The following is a 24,896-nucleotide window of genomic DNA, read 5'->3' as shown; positions in this document are numbered from 1 at the left end:
AGCTGTCCCCTCCTGGCTGCCTGCAGGAGAGCTTCAGGGGCCTCAAAGAGAAGGCTCTGCTGGGCTCCGCTGTCACTTTGCCCTTTGGAACAAAAGCGCAAACCTGCGCTACAGCACCGCCGTCGTGCAGCCATCTGGGAGCACAACCAACAGGCTCCCTGAGAATCCCCCGTGCCCCCCAGCGTGCCCCCCATTTTCACTCGCCTGTGCCCCCGCTCCCATATGTCCCCCTTTCCCCTCACTATTTCAACTCCCATGTCCCCACCAGTAGTTTCCCAGTGAGCTACGTCCACAGGGCCTGAGGGAACCGGTGGACTTGCTAAGCCACTGGCCATCATACAGGAGAGGCTGTGGAAGTCTGTTTAAGTAGTTCCCACTGACTGGAGGAGAGGAAACATAGCCCCCATTCTACAAAGGGGAAAATGGAAGACCTGGGAGCTACAAGCCTTCCTCCCTTTGTGGGGGTGCACAGCCTTCACCACCCACTGTCCGTCGTACCTGAGAAGTTGTTGCTGAGGGCTATAGAAAATAAGGAGGCGATTGGTGACAGACAACACGGCTTCACTCGGGGCAGATCATGCCTGACAAATCTGGTGCCCTTCTATGATGGGGTTGCAGCATTGGTGGGTAGGGAAAGAGCAACGGACATCATCTACCTGGACTCGTGCAAAGCACTTGCACTGTCCCCCATGATCTCTAAACTGGAGAGACATGGATCGGATGGACGGACAACTCGGTGGGTAAGGAATTGGCGAGATGGTTGCACTCAAAGAGTAGCGGTCAGAGGCTCAGTGTCCAGGCAGAAACCAGTAACGAGTGGCATTCCTCAGGGATCTGCATATTGACCAGTGGTCAGTAGCACCCAGGGGTGGGTCACTGCCCCCCATACCTGGATTTACCCCAGTAAATGCCCTGGTTCAAAGCGCGTCCGTGCTGGCATCTCCTTCGGGCTGCGGGACACGAGCAGGGCCCAGCTGGGCTGTTTGAAATGCATCTTTTACTGTGCCTACAAGCCCTCCAAGCACCCCCGGTGTAGCTCCAGCACCGCCTGTTCCATTCAGTCCAGGGCCTTTGCTGGAGAGCTGCAACTGCAGGGGAAACATCTCCCCTTGGCCTCCCATGGGGCAGGCTGTAGCGTGAGTGTGGGGGGGATGAGGACGACCTGAATGCATGGGGACACCCCAGGCTGGCAGAGCTGATTTCTGCTTGTGCTGTTTATTATTACTGGGATGGAACAGAAGAGGTGTTTTTAGAAACAGAATCCTAGAATGCTTTGGGTTGGAGGGGACCTTAATGACCACTGACCTTAAGGACACCCCCCCCCAGTGCCGGCTGTAGTGTGCCCCCCCAGGGCAGGCTGTAGTGTGTGAGTGTGGAGAAGAGATCGACACCTGCCTCTGCATTTGTCCTCCTCGGGAAGTTGTAGAAAGCAACGAGGTGAACATGTCTCAAAAAAACAACAAAAAAAACCCAAACCTGTCTCAAAAGACCGACCTTGCGGTTTGGACAAGAGCCATGGAGCAGCTGAGTCTGTACAAAGGCAGGGGGTCGGCTAGTGGTGATGAAGAAGAGCCACCAACCTTCATCCCCACGACCCCCCGACGACCACCACCAGAAGGCACTGCGCGCGGGGATAGGTTATGCATATGTATAGGCATATTGGGAAACTTCATGCCTATGTAACTCTTTACTGTCTATAACGCAAGCAAGTTGCCGCGTTGGGGTGCGCATGCCTTTGGGAGCTGTCCCGCATGTGCCTGGTGCTGAAATAAACCACATACCTACTTTATAATTCATTTGCTTTGAGTTGTGGAGTTCTTCCACGAATCAGTGTCATAAGCAGCAATTTTCTATCCAGAGAGGCCTCTGTCTGCTCTCACCTGCTCCAGATCATGCTTACTGCCTGCAGCACTTGCTTGGCACCAACACAGGCAGAGAGCTAGGAGCAGGGCTGAGCGTGAGGGAGAGGCCAAGCCCTGCAGCTGCTGCTTGCAGCTCATCTCTTACTCTCAGGAGCACCGGGAACGGATGGGAACACCTCACTAAGGTGGCCTTGTCCCACGCCAGCGCACACAGCCTGGTCAGAGACGTGACAGATGCAGGAGGGGTTCTGAGAGCAAGCCCATTCCCCAGTATCCCAAGCACGGGGAGAGGAGAGCCGCATGAAGGGAGAGCCAGTGTTGGGCTGGGGCATGAGCCCCCTGTCAGGCTCTTTCTCACCTGCATCTTGTCATAAGTCTTGGCAAAGACTTATGCAAGTCTTTGTCCGAGTCTTTTCAAAATGAGGGGGGTGTAGCTGCTTCTCCCTCAGGCGGTGGTGGCTTCTCCCATTCTCTTGCTTGTCAGAGGCATTCTGGGGTGATGTGGAGCTCCACAAGTGGAAGCGGCTCGGGCACCTGCTTCACAGAGTGCCTGTGGGATGGATGAGCTGTAACTGATGAGAACAGCCCCAAAGGCCTCCAGCCGTGGCCTGCTCCCCTGTACTGCGTCTGGCTGGGATAGAGTTAATATTCTTAATAGCAGCTTGTAAGGTGCTGTGTTTTAGAGCTGTGGCCAAAACGATGCTGGTAGTGCGCTGAAGTTGTTCGCTTTTGCTGACCAGTGTTTGCACAGCATCGAGGCCTTCTCTAGTTCTTTTACACCTATTTTTACACCTATTTACACTATATTTGTCTATTACACCCGCCCCTCGAGTGAATGGCCGTGGGGTGAGCCAGAGGTTGGGAGGAGACATAACCAGGCAGAGCAACCGTACTAACCAACAAGACGTTCCACGCCATGTAATGTCATGCTCAGCAATAAAAGGGTAAAAGAGGGGGTTTAGAGAGTTATGCAACACATCCTTTCCAGGATTGGTCCCATCACTGGGGATCGGTCATTTTAGAATAGAATGGAATAGAATAGCTCGAGTCGGAAGGGATCGTCAAAGATCATCCAGTCCAACAGCTGAACCACTCCAGAGTTAACTAAAAGTTAAAGCTTATTATTGAGGGCATCATCCAAATGCCTCTCGAACACTGACAGGCATGGGGAGTTACCACCTCACCAGGAAGCCTGTGCCAGTGTTTGACCACCCTCATGGTAAGGCAGTTTTTCCTCAGGTACCGTCTGAACCTCTCCTTGCGCAGCTTTGTGCCATTCCCGTGCATCCTTTCATCGGTTACCAGGGAGAAGAGATCGACACCTGCCTCTGCATTTCTCCTCCTCGGGAAGTTGTAGAAAGCAATGAGGTGGCCTCTTTGCCTTCTCTTCTCCAGCCTAGACAACCCAGGTGACCTCAGCCTGTCCTCACAGGACGTGGCTTCCAGCCCTTTTGCCAGCTTTGTTGCCCTGCTCCGGACACTTTCAAGGACGTCCACATCCCTTTTGTGTTGTGGAGCCCAGAAGTGCACACAATACTCAAGGTGAGGCTGCACACGTACTAAATACAGCAAGAAAATTAATTATTAATTAATTAATTAAGATAATTAAATGCAGCAAGACAATTAACGGCTGGCTTTACTGGGTTGAATGCACTCCAGAATGCATTTTGCCCTCGTGGCTGCCAGGACTTGGCTGCTGGCTCACGCTGAGCCTGCTGTGGAGCTGCACCTCCAGAGCCCTTTCTGCTGAGCTGCTCTCTCCAGCCACTCGTCTCCCAGCCTGTGCTTGCATCCAGCATTACGCTGTCCCAGGGGCAGCACCTGGCATCTTCCGTTGTTGAACTTCATGCCGTTACTAATCTCCCAGTGTGCCAATCTGTCTAGATCCTTCTGCAAAGCCTCTCAGCCCTCCACGGAGTCAACGGTGCCTCCCAGTTTAGTGTCATTGGCAAACTTGCTGAGGACCCATTCCTCTCCTGCACCTAGATCTTTGATAAACATGTTGAAGGTAATTGGCCCCAGAACTGAGCCCTGGGGAAGACCGCTAGTGACTGGCCACCAGCCAGATGTAGCCCCACTCACTAAGAAACTTGAGGTTGCGCGCCAAGAAACGTTTCCCGCATCGGGACAAGAGGTTCCCAGCAGGCCCAACAGACCTCTCATTCGTACAGCAGGCCAGCGTGTATGAGTTGTGCGCTCAGTAGTGCCCAGATAATGATGGGGTGTGCCAGGCCCCTGTGTGCACTGCACCCTGTAAGGCTGGGCTGACTTGTGGTCACACTGAGGTCTGTTTGATGCCCTCTGCTAGCCCCACACACTGGTAAGCTGCCAAGCAGCCATTCAGCAGGCATATTTGGCTTTGCTCCATCACTGTTTTCAGCAATAAATCTATTGCTGCTTCTCTCTTAGAAGTGAAGCGCATCATTCCTTTTGCGACACATGGACGAGCACAGATTTCTGAGCTGGGATTCAGTGCTGCTGCCCACTGGGACATGGCTGTCACTGCTCTGGGGCTGGTGCCAGAAGTGAGTTGTGGAGGGACGCTTCCCAGCCCTCCATTAGCACCCAGGGGTGGGTCACTGCCCCCCATACCTGGATTTACCCCAGTAAATGCCCTGGTTCAAAGCGCAAGGAGCTGTGAGGACCAGTTCAGTCCTGACTTGTTCCTACCATCTTCTTTAAACCCTTCCCTAGACTCTATGCCATGCTGGGAACAGCAGCCCCCGCTCAGCATTGGGGTGAGGGGCTGCTCACCCCATACATATCCACTGCTCGGGATAGCAGGCAGGTGAGGAAGCTGCCATCAGCGCACCCCAGGACCCTCCCGGATTGCTGATGTCTTGCGGTGTTATCCCTCCAGCAGACAGATGGTGCTTGAAGTCCCCCGGGGCCCTGCAAACGTGAAGTTTCTCCTACCTATCTGTAGAGGGACTCAGTACTTGTTTTTTTCCTGGTCAGTTCCCTTTCTTGCACAGGCACAGAGGAACTGGGTAGAGCAGCCTCGGTTTTATTTAGAGGAGATGTCAGTGGGGCAGCACGCCCTCACTGACCAGAGACGGGGTCTCTTCAAGGAAGTGTGCCAGGTCAGTGAAGATGTCTTCTGGCAGCACATGAAGCAGCAGGTGGAAGAACTCCCGGTCGTAATAGGAGGCGTAGAGCACCGCGACACCGAGCATGAAAGTGACGGCCAGCTCCACGCACAGGAAGATCAGGCAGAATGTCCTGTGGGGCAGAAAAAGAGCTGGAAAAAGGGCAGGCTGGACGCATCCCGCACCCATGCCAGAGGGGGCTGTTCTGGGAGCCCCACAGGCTGCCCCTCCAGGCATTTCTCATTGCTCATTCGGACAGGCTTGGACGTGAGCCTCCACAAGCCAGGGAAGACACCTCGGCATTGGGCAAACACGCCGCAGCAGGCGTCCTGGCCATCCCAGTCGCTGCAGGGGAACCTGGGTGGGCACAGGGCACCTGAGGGGACACTCACCACAGCCAGGAAAAGGCACCTCTTCTCCTCGCCAGTTCCTCCGTCTTCTGTAGGTCAACACAAGGTAGGGACACTTGTCAGGCCCCACCGCACAGTCCGGTTCAGTACCCCACAGTAAATGCCAGTAACACACAGTACCCCAGTAAATGCCCTGGTTCAAAGCGCGTCCGTGCTGGCATCTCCTTCGGGCTGCGGGACACGAGCAGGGCCCAGCTGGGCTGTTTGAAATGCATCTTTTACTGTGCCTACAAGCCCTCCAAGCACCCCCGGTGTAGCTCCAGCACCGCCTGTTCCATTCAGTCCAGGGCCTTTGCTGGAGAGCTGCAACTGCAGGGGAAACATCTCCCCTTGGCCTCCCATGGGGCAGGCTGTAGCGTGAGTGTGGGGGGGATGAGGACGACCTGAATGCATGGGGACACCCCAGGCTGGCAGAGCTGATTTCTGCTTGTGCTGTTTATTATTACTGGGATGGAACAGAAGAGGTGTTTTTAGAAACAGAATCCTAGAATGCTTTGGGTTGGAGGGGACCTTAATGACCACTGACCTTAAGGACACCCCCTCCCAGTGCCCCCCCCCAGCACGCCCCACAGCACAGAAGCTTTCCGAGCGCCCCCCCCACCCAGCCCGGCCCTGCCTCAGCTCTGCCTCCCGCCTGAGGGTGGTGAAGGCTCTGCACCCCCACAAAGGGAGGAAGGCTTGTAGCTCCCAGGTCTTCCATTTTCCCCTTTGTAGAATGGGGGCTATGTTTCCTCTCCTCCAGTCAGTGGGAACTACTTAAACAGACTTCCACAGCCTCTCCTGTATGATGGCCAGTGGCTTAGCAAGTCCACCGGTTCCCTCAGGCCCCGTGGACGTAGCTCACTGGGAAACTACTGGTGGGGACATGGGAGTTGAAATAGTGAGGGGAAAGGGGGACATATGGGAGCGGGGGCACAGGCGAGTGAAAATGGGGGGCACGCTGGGGGGCACGGGGGATTCTCAGGGAGCCTGTTGGTTGTGCTCCCAGATGGCTGCACGACGGCGGTGCTGTAGCGCAGGTTTGCGCTTTTGTTCCAAAGGGCAAAGTGACAGCGGAGCCCAGCAGAGCCTTCTCTTTGAGGCCCCTGAAGCTCTCCTGCAGGCAGCCAGGAGGGGACAGCTCACTCGAGGCCACACCTGAGGAGAAACAAGGTGCTTGTGGCAGAGCCGGGTGAACGATGGCGGCAGCAGGCACGGTGGGCCTGCAGCAGGCTTCCAGAAGCAGCAATGGTGTGAAATGCGTCACAGCTGGCACAGACCGCTGCCCCGAGCACACCTGGGCCGTTGGTCCAAAGGGGAAAGTGGGTTCTGAAAGAGCCGGGCCTTTCCAAGCAGCTCGTAGCAGGGAGCAGAAGCTTCACAAGTTACAGGCTGAGCAGCCTTTCCACAGCCCCCTGACGACTTTTTCAGTGGGGATCCAGCCACCCCTCTAGACCCTGCCTGGTCATACCATCCCCACCACGGTGGGTATGGTGTTCTGGGTCTGCCTGGGATGGACTCAACCTTCCCCACAGCAGCCCATGCAGCACTATGCTCTGTACTTCTGGCTAGAACTGACTTGATATTGCACCAATGTGTTTTGTCTACTGCTGAGCCGTGCTGGCACAGCATCAGGACTCCCACAGCGCCCTCCCTCTGCCACCCCCCAGCCCCAAATCCAGTCGGCTGGCTGTGGGCAAGAGGTGGGGAGGGGGCATTGCCAGGGCAGCTGACCCAAAAAGACCAAAGGGATAGTCCATACGGCAACGTCACGCTCAGCAATAAAAGCTGTGGAAGGGGAGGGAGAAGGGGGGGAGACACAGGGGACACAGATTCCTTGGTCAAGATCTTTATTTATTCCTCCGATTCCTCCGTTTCTTCCTTCCTCTCCTGCTGCAAGATCTCAGTTCATCATCGCTATCCTGCAGGAGATCACGTAGCTCTGGAGGCACAGTTGTCACCAGGTCATCGTCTGAAACTTCTTCTACCAAATTAGAGGGGACAAATCCTCTCGTGCCATCCGTCAGCTCTCCCACAAACCAGCCGTCTTCATCCATGTCTCCATAGACATAGACGTATTCTCCCGCAGTCAGAGGAAGCTCTGCTTCGGGGTGCTCATTAGGACCCTCGAAAGGATCGTAGCTGTATCGAGCTAAAAATTTTCGAAGTTTTAGCGATTCTTCTTCCGAGGACTGCAGGATGAAGGACACATGCTCTGCTCCTGCTTCTTCGTTCCCATGCACAGGGCCCTGGTCTGAAAGAAGGCGGCACCCAGGACTGTTGTGTGCGGCATCTGATGTCGAGGTGCTTGTGTGGGATGCCGGGACCTTGGTTGCCTCCTCAGAAACATCAGAGCTGTCTTCGCGGTTGCAAAGGTCATGGGACTGCTCTGCATAGGCCTGTGCTGTGGGAGAAGATGTCACCTGTGGTAGTCCTGAACCGACACGGTTGGATTCTTTTCTTTTTTCTTGCTCAAGTTGCTGAGAGAGCAGCTCCCATTGTTGACTTTGGTGCTGATTCTGTTTCTCTAATTCTCTCAGCTGCGCTTGAGACGCTTGCGTGTCTTCCTCATGTGTCCTTCTTTGCTCTGCCCAAGCCCTCTGCAAATGCTCAACTTCCTCTTTCTTCTTCTGCAGCAGTCGCCTTGTTTCCTCGAGGTCGTTCTCCTGTTGTTGCCTTCGTCCTGCCAGTTGTTTCATGGCTTTCAGTTCACAACCCAGATCTTGCAGTCGTGTTTGAAGACGTTTGGCCTCTCCGATGGCAGAATTTCGCTGCTCTGTCACTTGCACGAGTTTCCCCTTCAGAGCAGCGTTGTCAGATCGAACCTCGTCTATCCGCTCCTTCTGCCCACGGAGCTGAGAATTTTCTTCTGCGCGCCTGGCATTTTCATTTGTCATCTCTCTCAGACGCACTTTCAGCTCCTCGTACCTTTGCTGCAGTCTTGAGCGTTCCTGATCCAGGTTCCTGTGAGGCCTAAGTTTTTTCCCAGCCTCGGTTTCCGATTCCCCTCTCTGCTGCTGGTCGACCTGCTCTGTCTTTGCAGCAGTCTTTCCAGATTTCAGGTCGGTCTCTTTCAGTTGCCTGGTGTTTTCTTTCAGGTGCTTGGTAAGGAGGCCTAGCATACTAGTCTTCTGCTGGAGCCTCTCCACCTCCTCCCCCAGTTCCAGAGCGCTTTCCTTCCCCAGAAGGCGGGTCTCCTCTTGAAGGACACCGCATTGCCTCTGCAGGTCCTCCAGGGCATGCTGCAGATGAGCTTTCTCCTGCAGCAGCTGGCTGTCTCCACTGCCAGGTGGGCAGGCCTCTTGTTGCGCTGCCACCTGAACACCCACGTCTGTGACCGCCCGCCCGCAGCTCTTCCCTTCTCCCTGGAGGTGAGCTTTTAAGCTGGAGTGGGTTGTCTGCTGCCCTCCTCCCCCAGCAGCACCAGATGCACCGGGGCTCTTCGAAGAGCAGGTCCCGGTGGTCCCTGCGCCCAGGCGAGTCTGCAGGCGGTGCCAGGCCGCAGCCCTGTCTTCGCTGTGGGAGGCAGACGGCCTCCCCTCAGCCTGCTCCAGGATGTACTGCTGGAAGAGCCTTCTCTGCAGTTCCAGTTCATTTTGGAGGCTTACGATGCGGGCGGTCTGCTTGCTGTCCTTCCGCCAGTGGAGCTGCCTGTGGACCTCCTGCAGCTTGCTGCGGGCCTCGCTGCTGCTGCTGCAGCCGTGCCTCACCAGCTCCTCGGCCAGCTCCTGCTGCAGGTCCCGCGCCTGGCGGACGGCGTCGTCCCGCTGCTCTTGGAGCAACTCCTGTGCCTGGCGCCACTCGGCCTCCTTCTCACGCAGCAGCTGACGGATCTCTGTTGCCCGCTGCTTCTGGCTCAGCTCCCACAGCCGCTGCAGCTCCCGTGCCCGTTGCTGCTCCCATCTGGAGCGTAGCTTCTCAGCCAGAAGCTGCCGCTCCTGCTCTGCCATCTTCTTTATCTGGCGGGTTTCATCAGCAAAGCGGCGGTGCAGCTCCTGCGAGTGGAGACGCTCGGCCTCCAGCTGGGCCCGCAGCGCCTCCAGCTCCTGCCTGTGCTCCTCCTGCTGCACAGGCCCGCTGGGGGGTCGCGCTGGGCCCCGACGGGATGAGGGGTGACTGTGCGCCACGGGCCCCTGGCCCACACCACCCCGGATCATGGCTTAAGGGATGAGAACGATGAACGTTCACCAAACGCTGCCAGCAATAGCCACCAGCGATCGCACGGCCTGGACCTCTGAGGGACAGCAGCCTCTGAGCCCTCAGCAGACACCGGCTCCCAGCACCGCGCAGCAGCAGAGGTCGCCTCTGCCACTGGCCCGGCCTGGGCGAGCGCGGCCTTATATAGTGTCCGGGTGATGGCGTCATAGAGGAGGGATGACGTCATATGACCTCGTTAACAACCCTTCTAGGGGTTGTTAACCCTCGTTAACAGCCCATGCTAATGGCTGTGTAATGCTGTATGTCATCACTACCACGCTTCCCCCACTAAAGGACAGACGTGGTCCAGACCCGTAAGCTGTGCCCGTGCCTGAGGCCTCACAGACACATTCTCGTTGCGCACCTGCGCGGGGGCTCCGTCTGCACTCGTTAACAACCCTTCACCTCCCTCCTCTGCACCCCTTGCGCTGAGGCTGTCGGGGTGTGTCCGGGCGGGCACGCACCATATAAGGTCATATGACGTCATCCCTCCTCTATGACGCCATCACCCGGACACTATATAAGGCCGCGCTCGCCCAGGCCGGGCCAGTGGCAGAGGCGACCTCTGCTGCTGCGCGGTGCTGGGAGCCGGTGTCTGCTGAGGGCTCAGAGGCTGCTGTCCCTCAGAGGCCCAGGCCGTGCGATCGCTGGTGGCTATTGCTGGCAGCGTTTGGTGAACGTTCATCGTTCTCATCCCTTAAGCCATGATCCGGGGTGGTGTGGGCCAGGGGCCCGTGGCGCACAGTCACCCCTCATCCCGTCGGGGCCCAGCGCGACCCCCCAGCGGGCCTGTGCAGCAGGAGGAGCACAGGCAGGAGCTGGAGGCGCTGCGGGCCCAGCTGGAGGCCGAGCGTCTCCACTCGCAGGAGCTGCACCGCCGCTTTGCTGATGAAACCCGCGAGATAAAGAAGATGGCAAAGCAGGAGCGGCAGCTTCTGGCTGAGAAGCTACGCTCCAGATGGGAGCAGCAACGGGCACGGGAGCTGCAGCGGCTGTGGGAGCTGAGCCAGAAGCAGCGGGCAACAGAGATCCGTCAGCTGCTGCGTGAGAAGGAGGCCGAGTGGCGCCAGGCACAGGAGTTGCTCCAAGAGCAGCGGGACGACGCCGTCCGCCAGGCGCGGGACCTGCAGCAGGAGCTGGCCGAGGAGCTGGTGAGGCACGGCTGCAGCAGCAGCAGCGAGGCCCGCAGCAAGCTGCAGGAGGTCCACAGGCAGCTCCACTGGCGGAAGGACAGCAAGCAGACCGCCCGCATCGTAAGCCTCCAAAATGAACTGGAACTGCAGAGAAGGCTCTTCCAGCAGTACATCCTGGAGCAGGCTGAGGGGAGGCCGTCTGCCTCCCACAGCGAAGACAGGGCTGCGGCCTGGCACCGCCTGCAGACTCGCCTGGGCGCAGGGACCACCGGGACCTGCTCTTCGAAGAGCCCCGGTGCATCTGGTGCTGCTGGGGGAGGAGGGCAGCAGACAACCCACTCCAGCTTAAAAGCTCACCTCCAGGGAGAAGGGAAGAGCTGCGGGCGGGCGGTCACAGACGTGGGTGTTCAGGTGGCAGCGCAACAAGAGGCCTGCCCACCTGGCAGTGGAGACAGCCAGCTGCTGCAGGAGAAAGCTCATCTGCAGCATGCCCTGGAGGACCTGCAGAGGCAATGCGGTGTCCTTCAAGAGGAGACCCGCCTTCTGGGGAAGGAAAGCGCTCTGGAACTGGGGGAGGAGGTGGAGAGGCTCCAGCAGAAGACTAGTATGCTAGGCCTCCTTACCAAGCACCTGAAAGAAAACACCAGGCAACTGAAAGAGACCGACCTGAAATCTGGAAAGACTGCTGCAAAGACAGAGCAGGTCGACCAGCAGCAGAGAGGGGAATCGGAAACCGAGGCTGGGACAAAACTTAGGCCTCACAGGAACCTGGATCAGGAACGCTCAAGACTGCAGCAAAGGTACGAGGAGCTGAAAGTGCGTCTGAGAGAGATGACAAATGAAAATGCCAGGCGCGCAGAAGAAAATTCTCAGCTCCGTGGGCAGAAGGAGCGGATAGACGAGGTTCGATCTGACAACGCTGCTCTGAAGGGGAAACTCGTGCAAGTGACAGAGCAGCGAAATTCTGCCATCGGAGAGGCCAAACGTCTTCAAACACGACTGCAAGATCTGGGTTGTGAACTGAAAGCCATGAGACAACTGGCAGGACGAAGGCAACAACAGGAGAACGACCTCGAGGAAACAAGGCGACTGCTGCAGAAGAAGAAAGAGGAAGTTGAGCATTTGCAGAGGGCTTGGGCAGAGCAAAGAAGGACACATGAGGAAGACACGCAAGCGTCTCAAGCGCAGCTGAGAGAATTAGAGAAACAGAATCAGCACCAAAGTCAACAATGGGAGCTGCTCTCTCAGCAACTTGAGCAAGAAAAAAGAAAAGAATCCAACCGTGTCGGTTCAGGACTACCACAGGTGACATCTTCTCCCACAGCACAGGCCTATGCAGAGCAGTCCCATGACCTTTGCAACCGCGAAGACAGCTCTGATGTTTCTGAGGAGGCAACCAAGGTCCCGGCATCCCACACAAGCACCTCGACATCAGATGCCGCACACAACAGTCCTGGGTGCCGCCTTCTTTCAGACCAGGGCCCTGTGCATGGGAACGAAGAAGCAGGAGCAGAGCATGTGTCCTTCATCCTGCAGTCCTCGGAAGAAGAATCGCTAAAACTTCGAAAATTTTTAGCTCGATACAGCTACGATCCTTTCGAGGGTCCTAATGAGCACCCCGAAGCAGAGCTTCCTCTGACTGCGGGAGAATACGTCTATGTCTATGGAGACATGGATGAAGACGGCTGGTTTGTGGGAGAGCTGACGGATGGCACGAGAGGATTTGTCCCCTCTAATTTGGTAGAAGAAGTTTCAGACGATGACCTGGTGACAACTGTGCCTCCAGAGCTACGTGATCTCCTGCAGGATAGCGATGATGAACTGAGATCTTGCAGCAGGAGAGGAAGGAAGAAACGGAGGAATCGGAGGAATAAATAAAGATCTTGACCAAGGAATCTGTGTCCCCTGTGTCTCCCCCCCTTCTCCCTCCCCTTCCACAGCTTTTATTGCTGAGCGTGACGTTGCCGTATGGACTATCCCTTTGGTCTTTTTGGGTCAGCTGCCCTGGCAATGCCCCCTCCCCACCTCTTGCCCACAGCCAGCCGACTGGATTTGGGGCTGGGGGGTGGCAGAGGGAGGGCGCTGTGGGAGTCCTGATGCTGTGCCAGCACGGCTCAGCAGTAGACAAAACACATTGGTGCAATATCAAGTCAGTTCTAGCCAGAAGTACAGAGCATAGTGCTGCATGGGCTGCTGTGGGGAAGGTTGAGTCCATCCCAGGCAGACCCAGAACACCATACCCACCGTGGTGGGGATGGTATGACCAGGCAGGGTCTAGAGGGGTGGCTGGATCCCCACTGAAAAAGTCGTCAGGGGGCTGTGGAAAGGCTGCTCAGCCTGTAACTTGTGAAGCTTCTGCTCCCTGCTACGAGCTGCTTGGAAAGGCCCGGCTCTTTCAGAACCCACTTTCCCCTTTGGACCAACGGCCCAGGTGTGCTCGGGGCAGCGGTCTGTGCCAGCTGTGACGCATTTCACACCATTGCTGCTTCTGGAAGCCTGCTGCAGGCCCACCGTGCCTGCTGCCGCCATCGTTCACCCGGCTCTGCCACAAGCACCTTGTTTCTCCTCAGGTGTGGCCTCGAGTGAGCTGTCCCCTCCTGGCTGCCTGCAGGAGAGCTTCAGGGGCCTCAAAGAGAAGGCTCTGCTGGGCTCCGCTGTCACTTTGCCCTTTGGAACAAAAGCGCAAACCTGCGCTACAGCACCGCCGTCGTGCAGCCATCTGGGAGCACAACCAACAGGCTCCCTGAGAATCCCCCGTGCCCCCCAGCGTGCCCCCCATTTTCACTCGCCTGTGCCCCCGCTCCCATATGTCCCCCTTTCCCCTCACTATTTCAACTCCCATGTCCCCACCAGTAGTTTCCCAGTGAGCTACGTCCACGGGGCCTGAGGGAACCGGTGGACTTGCTAAGCCACTGGCCATCATACAGGAGAGGCTGTGGAAGTCTGTTTAAGTAGTTCCCACTGACTGGAGGAGAGGAAACATAGCCCCCATTCTAAAAAGGGGAAAATGGAAGACCTGGGAGCTACAAGCCTTCCTCCCTTTGTGGGGGTGCACAGCCTTCACCACCCACTGTCCGTCGTACCTGAGAAGTTGTTGCTGAGGGCTATAGAAAATAAGGAGGCGATTGGTGACAGACAACACGGCTTCACTCGGGGCAGATCATGCCTGACAAATCTGGTGCCCTTCTATGATGGGGTTGCAGCATTGGTGGGTAGGGAAAGAGCAACGGACATCATCTACCTGGACTCGTGCAAAGCACTTGCACTGTCCCCCATGATCTCTAAACTGGAGAGACATGGATCGGATGGACGGACAACTCGGTGGGTAAGGAATTGGCGAGATGGTTGCACTCAAAGAGTAGCGGTCAGAGGCTCAGTGTCCAGGCAGAAACCAGTAACGAGTGGCATTCCTCAGGGATCTGCATATTGACCAGTGGTCAGTAGCACCCAGGGGTGGGTCACTGCCCCCCATACCTGGATTTACCCCAGTAAATGCCCTGGTTCAAAGCGCGTCCGTGCTGGCATCTCCTTCGGGCTGCGGGACACGAGCAGGGCCCAGCTGGGCTGTTTGAAATGCATCTTTTACTGTGCCTACAAGCCCTCCAAGCACCCCCGGTGTAGCTCCAGCACCGCCTGTTCCATTCAGTCCAGGGCCTTTGCTGGAGAGCTGCAACTGCAGGGGAAACATCTCCCCTTGGCCTCCCATGGGGCAGGCTGTAGCGTGAGTGTGGGGGGGATGAGGACGACCTGAATGCATGGGGACACCCCAGGCTGGCAGAGCTGATTTCTGCTTGTGCTGTTTATTATTACTGGGATGGAACAGAAGAGGTGTTTTTAGAAACAGAATCCTAGAATGCTTTGGGTTGGAGGGGACCTTAATGACCACTGACCTTAAGGACAGCCCCTCCCAGTGCCCCCCCCCAGCACGCCCCACAGCACAGAACCTTCCAGAGCGCCCCCCCCCACCCAGCCCGGCCCTGCCTCAGCTCTGCCTCCCGCCTGAGGGTGGTGAAGGCTCTGCACCCCCACAAAGGGAGGAAGGCTTGTAGCTCCCAGGTCTTCCATTTTCCCCTTTGTAGAATGGGGGCTATGTTTCCTCTCCTCCAGTCAGTGGGAACTACTTAAACAGACTTCCACAGCCTCTCCTGTATGATGGCCAGTGGCTTAGCAAGTCCACCGGTTCCCTCAGGCCCCGTGGACGTAGCTCACTGGGAAACTACTGGTGGGGACATGGGAGTTGAAATAGTGAGGGGAAAGGGGGACATATGGGAGCGGGGGCACAGGCGAGTGAAAATGGGGGGCACGCTGGGGGGCACGGGGGATTCTCAGGGAGCCTGTTGGTTGTGCTCCCAGATGGCTGCACGACGGCGGTGCTGTAGCGCAGGTTTGCGCTTTTGTTCCAAAGGGCAAAGTGACAGCGGAGCCCAGCAGAGCCTTCTCTTTGAGGCCCCTGAAGCTCTCCTGCAGGCAGCCAGGAGGGGACAGCTCACTCGAGGCCACACCTGAGGAGAAACAAGGTGCTTGTGGCAGAGCCGGGTGAACGATGGCGGCAGCAGGCACGGTGGGCCTGCAGCAGGCTTCCAGAAGCAGCAATGGTGTGAAATGCGTCACAGCTGGCACAGACCGCTGCCCCGAGCACACCTGGGCCGTTGGTCCAAAGGGGAAAGTGGGTTCTGAAAGAGCCGGGCCTTTCCAAGCAGCTCGTAGCAGGGAGCAGAAGCTTCACAAGTTACAGGCTGAGCAGCCTTTCCACAGCCCCCTGACGACTTTTTCAGTGGGGATCCAGCCACCCCTCTAGACCCTGCCTGGTCATACCATCCCCACCACGGTGGGTATGGTGTTCTGGGTCTGCCTGGGATGGACTCAACCTTCCCCACAGCAGCCCATGCAGCACTATGCTCTGTACTTCTGGCTAGAACTGACTTGATATTGCACCAATGTGTTTTGTCTACTGCTGAGCCGTGCTGGCACAGCATCAGGACTCCCACAGCGCCCTCCCTCTGCCACCCCCCAGCCCCAAATCCAGTCGGCTGGCTGTGGGCAAGAGGTGGGGAGGGGGCATTGCCAGGGCAGCTGACCCAAAAAGACCAAAGGGATAGTCCATACGGCAACGTCACGCTCAGCAATAAAAGCTGTGGAAGGGGAGGGAGAAGGGGGGGAGACACAGGGGACACAGATTCCTTGGTCAAGATCTTTATTTATTCCTCCGATTCCTCCGTTTCTTCCTTCCTCTCCTGCTGCAAGATCTCAGTTCATCATCGCTATCCTGCAGGAGATCACGTAGCTCTGGAGGCACAGTTGTCACCAGGTCATCGTCTGAAACTTCTTCTACCAAATTAGAGGGGACAAATCCTCTCGTGCCATCCGTCAGCTCTCCCACAAACCAGCCGTCTTCATCCATGTCTCCATAGACATAGACGTATTCTCCCGCAGTCAGAGGAAGCTCTGCTTCGGGGTGCTCATTAGGACCCTCGAAAGGATCGTAGCTGTATCGAGCTAAAAATTTTCGAAGTTTTAGCGATTCTTCTTCCGAGGACTGCAGGATGAAGGACACATGCTCTGCTCCTGCTTCTTCGTTCCCATGCACAGGGCCCTGGTCTGAAAGAAGGCGGCACCCAGGACTGTTGTGTGCGGCATCTGATGTCGAGGTGCTTGTGTGGGATGCCGGGACCTTGGTTGCCTCCTCAGAAACATCAGAGCTGTCTTCGCGGTTGCAAAGGTCATGGGACTGCTCTGCATAGGCCTGTGCTGTGGGAGAAGATGTCACCTGTGGTAGTCCTGAACCGACACGGTTGGATTCTTTTCTTTTTTCTTGCTCAAGTTGCTGAGAGAGCAGCTCCCATTGTTGACTTTGGTGCTGATTCTGTTTCTCTAATTCTCTCAGCTGCGCTTGAGACGCTTGCGTGTCTTCCTCATGTGTCCTTCTTTGCTCTGCCCAAGCCCTCTGCAAATGCTCAACTTCCTCTTTCTTCTTCTGCAGCAGTCGCCTTGTTTCCTCGAGGTCGTTCTCCTGTTGTTGCCTTCGTCCTGCCAGTTGTCTCATGGCTTTCAGTTCACAACCCAGATCTTGCAGTCGTGTTTGAAGACGTTTGGCCTCTCCGATGGCAGAATTTCGCTGCTCTGTCACTTGCACGAGTTTCCCCTTCAGAGCAGCGTTGTCAGATCGAACCTCGTCTATCCGCTCCTTCTGCCCACGGAGCTGAGAATTTTCTTCTGCGCGCCTGGCATTTTCATTTGTCATCTCTCTCAGACGCACTTTCAGCTCCTCGTACCTTTGCTGCAGTCTTGAGCGTTCCTGATCCAGGTTCCTGTGAGGCCTAAGTTTTGTCCCAGCCTCGGTTTCCGATTCCCCTCTCTGCTGCTGGTCGACCTGCTCTGTCTTTGCAGCAGTCTTTCCAGATTTCAGGTCGGTCTCTTTCAGTTGCCTGGTGTTTTCTTTCAGGTGCTTGGTAAGGAGGCCTAGCATACTAGTCTTCTGCTGGAGCCTCTCCACCTCCTCCCCCAGTTCCAGAGCGCTTTCCTTCCCCAGAAGGCGGGTCTCCTCTTGAAGGACACCGCATTGCCTCTGCAGGTCCTCCAGGGCATGCTGCAGATGAGCTTTCTCCTGCAGCAGCTGGCTGTCTCCACTGCCAGGTGGGCAGGCCTCTTGTTGCGCTGCCACCTGAACACCCACGTCTGTGACCGCCCGCCCGCAGCTCTTCCCTTCTCCCTGGAGGTGAGCTTTTAAGCTGGAGTGGGTTGTCTGCTGCCCTCCTCCCCCAGCAGCACCAGATGCACCGGGGCTCTTCGAAGAGCAGGTCCCGGTGGTCCCTGCGCCCAGGCGAGTCTGCAGGCGGTGCCAGGCCGCAGCCCTGTCTTCGCTGTGGGAGGCAGACGGCCTCCCCTCAGCCTGCTCCAGGATGTACTGCTGGAAGAGCCTTCTCTGCAGTTCCAGTTCATTTTGGAGGCTTACGATGCGGGCGGTCTGCTTGCTGTCCTTCCGCCAGTGGAGCTGCCTGTGGACCTCCTGCAGCTTGCTGCGGGCCTCGCTGCTGCTGCTGCAGCCGTGCCTCACCAGCTCCTCGGCCAGCTCCTGCTGCAGGTCCCGCGCCTGGCGGACGGCGTCGTCCCGCTGCTCTTGGAGCAACTCCTGTGTCTGGCGCCACTCGGCCTCCTTCTCACGCAGCAGCTGACGGATCTCTGTTGCCCGCTGCTTCTGGCTCAGCTCCCACAGCCGCTGCAGCTCCCGTGCCCGTTGCTGCTCCCATCTGGAGCGTAGCTTCTCAGCCAGAAGCTGCCGCTCCTGCTCTGCCATCTTCTTTATCTGGCGGGTTTCATCAGCAAAGCGGCGGTGCAGCTCCTGCGAGTGGAGACGCTCGGCCTCCAGCTGGGCCCGCAGCGCCTCCAGCTCCTGCCTGTGCTCCTCCTGCTGCACAGGCCTGCTGGGGGGTCGCGCTGGGCCCCGACGGGATGAGGGGTGACTGTGCGCCACGGGCCCCTGGCCCACACCACCCCGGATCATGGCTTAAGGGATGAGAACGATGAACGTTCACCAAACGCTGCCAGCAATAGCCACCAGCGATCGCACGGCCTGGACCTCTGAGGGACAGCAGCCTCTGAGCCCTCAGCAGACACCGGCTCCCAGCACCGCGCAGCAGCAGAGGTCGCCTCTGCCACTGGCCCGGCCTGGGCGAGCGCGGCCTTATATAGTGTCCGGGTGATGGCGTCATAGAGGAGGGATGACGTCATATGACCTTATATGGTGCGTGCCCGCCCGGACACACCCCGACAGCCTCAGCGCAAGGGGTGCAGAGGAGGGAGGTGAAGGGTTGTTAACGAGTGCAGACGGAGCCCCCGCGCAGGTGCGCAACGAGAATGTGTCTGTGAGGCCTCAGGCACGGGCACAGCTTACGGGTCTGGGCCACGTCTGTCCTTTAGTGGGGGAAGCGTGGTAGTGATGACATACAGCATTACACAGCCATTAGCATGGGCTGTTAACGAGGGTTAACAACCCCTAGAAGGGTTGTTAACGAGGTCATATGACGTCATCCCTCCTCTATGACGTCATCACCCGGACACTATATAAGGCCGCGCTCGCCCAGGCCGGGCCAGTGGCAGAGGCGACCTCTGCTGCTGCGCGGTGCTGGGAGCCGGTGTCTGCTGAGGGCTCAGAGGCTGCTGTCCCTCAGAGGCCCAGGCCGTGCGATCGCTGGTGGCTATTGCTGGCAGCGTTTGGTGAACGTTCATCGTTCTCATCCCTTAAGCCATGATCCGGGGTGGTGTGGGCCAGGGGCCCGTGGCGCACAGTCACCCCTCATCCCGTCGGGGCCCAGCGCGACCCCCCAGCGGGCCTGTGCAGCAGGAGGAGCACAGGCAGGAGCTGGAGGCGCTGCGGGCCCAGCTGGAGGCCGAGCGTCTCCACTCGCAGGAGCTGCACCGCCGCTTTGCTGATGAAACCCGCCAGATAAAGAAGATGGCAGAGCAGGAGCGGCAGCTTCTGGCTGAGAAGCTACGCTCCAGATGGGAGCAGCAACGGGCACGGGAGCTGCAGCGGCTGTGGGAGCTGAGCCAGAAGCAGCGGGCAACAGAGATCCGTCAGCTGCTGCGTGAGAAGGAGGCCGAGTGGCGCCAGGCACAGGAGTTGCTCCAAGAGCAGCGGGACGACGCCGTCCGCCAGGCGCGGGACCTGCAGCAGGAGCTGGCCGAGGAGCTGGTGAGGCACGGCTGCAGCAGCAGCAGCGAGGCCCGCAGCAAGCTGCAGGAGGTCCACAGGCAGCTCCACTGGCGGAAGGACAGCAAGCAGACCGCCCGCATCGTAAGCCTCCAAAATGAACTGGAACTGCAGAGAAGGCTCTTCCAGCAGTACATCCTGGAGCAGGCTGAGGGGAGGCCGTCTGCCTCCCACAGCGAAGACAGGGCTGCGGCCTGGCACCGCCTGCAGACTCGCCTGGGCGCAGGGACCACCGGGACCTGCTCTTCGAAGAGCCCCGGTGCATCTGGTGCTGCTGGGGGAGGAGGGCAGCAGACAACCCACTCCAGCTTAAAAGCTCACCTCCAGGGAGAAGGGAAGAGCTGCGGGCGGGCGGTCACAGACGTGGGTGTTCAGGTGGCAGCGCAACAAGAGGCCTGCCCACCTGGCAGTGGAGACAGCCAGCTGCTGCAGGAGAAAGCTCATCTGCAGCATGCCCTGGAGGACCTGCAGAGGCAATGCGGTGTCCTTCAAGAGGAGACCCGCCTTCTGGGGAAGGAAAGCGCTCTGGAACTGGGGGAGGAGGTGGAGAGGCTCCAGCAGAAGACTAGTATGCTAGGCCTCCTTACCAAGCACCTGAAAGAAAACACCAGGCAACTGAAAGAGACCGACCTGAAATCTGGAAAGACTGCTGCAAAGACAGAGCAGGTCGACCAGCAGCAGAGAGGGGAATCGGAAACCGAGGCTGGGAAAAAACTTAGGCCTCACAGGAACCTGGATCAGGAACGCTCAAGACTGCAGCAAAGGTACGAGGAGCTGAAAGTGCGTCTGAGAGAGATGACAAATGAAAATGCCAGGCGCGCAGAAGAAAATTCTCAGCTCCGTGGGCAGAAGGAGCGGATAGACGAGGTTCGATCTGACAACGCTGCTCTGAAGGGGAAACTCGTGCAAGTGACAGAGCAGCGAAATTCTGCCATCGGAGAGGCCAAACGTCTTCAAACACGACTGCAAGATCTGGGTTGTGAACTGAAAGCCATGAGACAACTGGCAGGACGAAGGCAACAACAGGAGAACGACCTCGAGGAAACAAGGCGACTGCTGCAGAAGAAGAAAGAGGAAGTTGAGCATTTGCAGAGGGCTTGGGCAGAGCAAAGAAGGACACATGAGGAAGACACGCAAGCGTCTCAAGCGCAGCTGAGAGAATTAGAGAAACAGAATCAGCACCAAAGTCAACAATGGGAGCTGCTCTCTCAGCAACTTGAGCAAGAAAAAAGAAAAGAATCCAACCGTGTCGGTTCAGGACTACCACAGGTGACATCTTCTCCCACAGCACAGGCCTATGCAGAGCAGTCCCATGACCTTTGCAACCGCGAAGACAGCTCTGATGTTTCTGAGGAGGCAACCAAGGTCCCGGCATCCCACACAAGCACCTCGACATCAGATGCCGCACACAACAGTCCTGGGTGCCGCCTTCTTTCAGACCAGGGCCCTGTGCATGGGAACGAAGAAGCAGGAGCAGAGCATGTGTCCTTCATCCTGCAGTCCTCGGGAGAAGAATCGCTAAAACTTCGAAAATTTTTAGCTCGATATAGCTACGATCCTTTCGAGGGTCCTAATGAGCACCCCGAAGCAGAGCTTCCTCTGACTGCGGGAGAATACGTCTATGTCTATGGAGACATGGATGAAGACGGCTGGTTTGTGGGAGAGCTGACGGATGGCACGAGAGGATTTGTCCCCTCTAATTTGGTAGAAGAAGTTTCAGACGATGACCTGGTGACAACTGTGCCTCCAGAGCTACGTGATCTCCTGCAGGATAGCGATGATGAACTGAGATCTTGCAGCAGGAGAGGAAGGAAGAAACGGAGGAATCGGAGGAATAAATAAAGATCTTGACCAAGGAATCTGTGTCCCCTGTGTCTCCCCCCCTTCTCCCTCCCCTTCCACAGCTTTTATTGCTGAGCGTGACGTTGCCGTATGGACTATCCCTTTGGTCTTTTTGGGTCAGCTGCCCTGGCAATGCCCCCTCCCCACCTCTTGCCCACAGCCAGCCGACTGGATTTGGGGCTGGGGGGTGGCAGAGGGAGGGCGCTGTGGGAGTCCTGATGCTGTGCCAGCACGGCTCAGCAGTAGACAAAACACATTGGTGCAATATCAAGTCAGTTCTAGCCAGAAGTACAGAGCATAGTGCTGCATGGGCTGCTGTGGGGAAGGTTGAGTCCATCCCAGGCAGACCCAGAACACCATACCCACCGTGGTGGGGATGGTATGACCAGGCAGGGTCTAGAGGGGTGGCTGGATCCCCACTGAAAAAGTCGTCAGGGGGCTGTGGAAAGGCTGCTCAGCCTGTAACTTGTGAAGCTTCTGCTCCCTGCTACGAGCTGCTTGGAAAGGCCCGGCTCTTTCAGAACCCACTTTCCCCTTTGGACCAACGGCCCAGGTGTGCTCGGGGCAGCGGTCTGTGCCAGCTGTGACGCATTTCACACCATTGCTGCTTCTGGAAGCCTGCTGCAGGCCCACCGTGCCTGCTGCCGCCATCGTTCACCCGGCTCTGCCACAAGCACCTTGTTTCTCCTCAGGTGTGGCCTCGAGTGAGCTGTCCCCTCCTGGCTGCCTGCAGGAGAGCTTCAGGGGCCTCAAAGAGAAGGCTCTGCTGGGCTCCGCTGTCACTTTGCCCTTTGGAACAAAAGCGCAAACCTGCGCTACAGCACCGCCGTCGTGCAGCCATCTGGGAGCACAACCAACAGGCTCCCTGAGAATCCCCCGTGCCCCCCCAGCGTGCCCCCCATTTTCACTCGCCTGTGCCCCCGCTCCCATATGTCCCCAGTAGTTTCCCAGTGAGCTACGTCCACGGGGCCTGAGGGAACCGGTGGACTTGCTAAGCCACTGGCCATCATACAGGAGAGGCTGTGGAAGTCTGTTTAAGTAGTTCCCACTGACTGGAGGAGAGGAAACATAGCCCCCATTCTACAAAGGGGAAAATGGAAGACCTGGGAGCTACAAGCCTTCCTCCCTTTGTGGGGGTGCAGAGCCTTCACCACCCTCAGGCGGGAGGCAGAGCTGAGGCAGGGCCGGGCCGGGGGGGGGGGGCGCTCTGGAAGGTTCTGTGCTGTGGGGCGTGCTGGGGGGGGGCACTGGGAGGGGCTGTCCTTAAGGTCAGTGGTCATTAAGGTCCCCTCCAACCCAAAGCATTCTAGGATTCTGTTTCTAAAAACACCTCTTCTGTTCCATCCCAGTAATAATAAACAGCACAAGCAGAAATCAGCTCTGCCAGCCTGGGGTGTCCCCATGCATTCAGGTCGTCCTCATCCCCCCCACACTCACGCTACAGCCTGCCCCATGGGAGGCCAAGGGGAGATGTTTCCCCTGCAGTTGCAGCTCTCCAGCAAAGGCCCTGGACTGAATGGAACAGGCGGTGCTGGAGCTACACCGGGGGTGCTTGGAGGGCTTGTAGGCACAGTAAAAGATGCATTTCAAACAGCCCAGCTGGGCCCTGCTTGTGTCCCGCAGCCCGAAGGAGATGCCAGCACGGACGCGCTTTGAACCAGGGCATTTACTGGGGTACTGTGTGTTACTGGCATTTACTGTGGGGTACTGAACCGGACTGTGCGGTGGGGCCTGACAAGTGTCCCTACCTTGTGTTGACCTACAGAAGACGGAGGAACTGGCGAGGAGAAGCGGTGCCTTTTCCTGGCTGTGGTGAGTGTCCCCTCAGATGCCCTGTGCCCACCCAGGTTCCCCTGCAGCGACTGGGATGGCCAGGACGCCTGCTGCGGCGTGTTTGCCCAATGCCGAGGTGTCTTCCTGGGCTTGTGGAGGCTCACGTCCAAGCCTGTCCGAATGAGCAATGAGAAATGCCTGGAGGGGCAGCCTGTGGGGCTCCCAGAACAGCCCCCTCTGGCATGGGTGCGGGATGCGTCCAGCCTGCCCTTTTTCCAGCTCTTTTTCTGCCCCACAGGACATTCTGCCTGATCTTCCTGTGCGTGGAGCTGGCCGTCACTTTCATGCTGGGTGTCACGGTGCTCTACGCCTCCTATTACGACCGGGAGTTCTTCCACCTGCTGCTTCATGTGCTGCCAGAAGACATCTTCACTGACCTGGCACACTTCCTTGAAGAGACCCCGTCTCTGGTCAGTGAGGGCGTGCTGCCCCACTGACATCCCCTCTAAATAAAACCGAGGCTGCTCTACCCAGTTCCTCTGTGCCTGTGCAAGAAAGGGAACTGACCAGGAAAAAAACAAGTACTGAGTCCCTCTACAGATAGGTAGGAGAAACTTCACGTTTGCAGGGCCCCGTCCTCCCAGGGGACTTCAAGCACCATCTGTCTGCTGGAGGGATAACACCGCAAGACATCAGCAATCCGGGAGGGTCCTGGGGTGCGCTGATGGCAGCTTCCTCACCTGCCTGCTATCCCGAGTAGTGGATATGTATGGGGTGAGCAGCCCCTCACCCCAATGCTGAGCGGGGGCTGCTGTTCCCAGCATGGCATAGAGTCTAGGGAAGGGTTTAAAGAAGATGGTAGGAACAAGTCAGGACTGAACTGGTCCTCACAGCTCCTCGCGTTTTGAACCAGGGCATTTACTGGGGTAAATCCAGGTATGGGGTGCAGTGACCCACCCCTGGGTGCTAATGGAGGGCTGGGAAGCGTCCCTCCACAACTCACTTCTGGCACCAGCCCCAGAGCAGTGACAGCCATGTCCCAGTGGGCAGCAGCACTGAATCCCAGCTCAGAAATCTGTGCTCGTCCATGTGTCGCAAAAGGAATGATGCGCTTCACTCCTAAGAGAGAAGCAGCAATAGATTTATTGCTGAAAACAGTGATGGAGCAAAGCCAAATATGCCTGCTGAATGGCTGCTTGGCAGCTTACCAGTGTGTGGGGCTAGCAGAGGGCATCAAACAGACCTCAGTGTGACCACAAGTCAGCCCAGCCTTACAGGGTGCAGTGCACACAGGGGCCTGGCACACCCCATCATTATCTGGGCACTACTGAGCGCACAACTCATACACGCTGGCTTGCTGTACGAATGAGAGGTCTGTTGGGCCTGCTGGGAACCTCTTGTCCCGATGCGGGAAACGTTTCTTGGCGCGCAACCTCAAGTTTCTTAGTGAGTGGGGCTACATCTGGCTGGTGGCCAGTCACTAGCGGTCTTCCCCAGGGCTCAGTTCTGGGGCCAATTACCTTCAACATGTTTATCAAAGATCTAGGTGCAGGAGAGGAATGGGTCCTCAGCAGGTTTGCCAATGACACTAAACTGGGAGGCACCGTTGACTCCGTGGAGGGCTGAGAGGCTTTGCAGAAGGATCTAGACAGATTGGCACACTGGGAGATTAGTAACGGCATGAAGTTCAACAACGGAAGATGCCAGGTGCTGCACCTGGGACAGCGTAATGCTGGATGCAAGCACAGGCTGGGAGACGAGTGGCTGGAGAGAGCAGCTCAGCAGAACGGGCTCTGGAGGTGCAGCTCCACAGCAGGCTCAGCGTGAGCCAGCAGCCAAGTCCTGGCAGCCACGAGGGCAAAATGCATTCTGGAGTGCATTCAACCCAGTAAAGCCAGCCG

The 24,896-nt window shown here is 57.4% G+C and overlaps 1 protein-coding gene across 1 annotated transcript in view; it reads right to left on the bottom strand.

Moving 5' to 3' along the window:
- The window catches only part of LOC308183974 (RIMS-binding protein 2-like), a gene marked incomplete at both ends in the record, with an annotated part of 71,219 nt that overhangs the window by 27,248 nt on the left and 19,075 nt on the right, over positions 1 to 24,896 (bottom strand). The window contains 5 exons of the mRNA XM_080570580.1: positions 4,909 to 5,084; positions 7,381 to 7,594; positions 15,951 to 16,268; positions 23,336 to 23,540; positions 23,999 to 24,114. Of these exons, the coding sequence (XP_080426706.1) occupies positions 4,909 to 5,084; positions 7,381 to 7,594; positions 15,951 to 16,268; positions 23,336 to 23,540; positions 23,999 to 24,114 (1,029 nt within the window). The remainder of the gene's footprint in view (positions 1 to 4,908; positions 5,085 to 7,380; positions 7,595 to 15,950; positions 16,269 to 23,335; positions 23,541 to 23,998; positions 24,115 to 24,896) is intronic.

The sequence above is a fragment of the Anser brachyrhynchus genome, assembly GCF_964034855.1.
Source record: "Anser brachyrhynchus genome assembly, chromosome: 29".
In the NCBI taxonomy this organism is placed as follows: domain Eukaryota; kingdom Metazoa; phylum Chordata; class Aves; order Anseriformes; family Anatidae; genus Anser; species Anser brachyrhynchus.
Note: the sequence above shows the minus strand (reverse complement) of the source record. Positions and strands in the feature narration are given on the sequence as shown.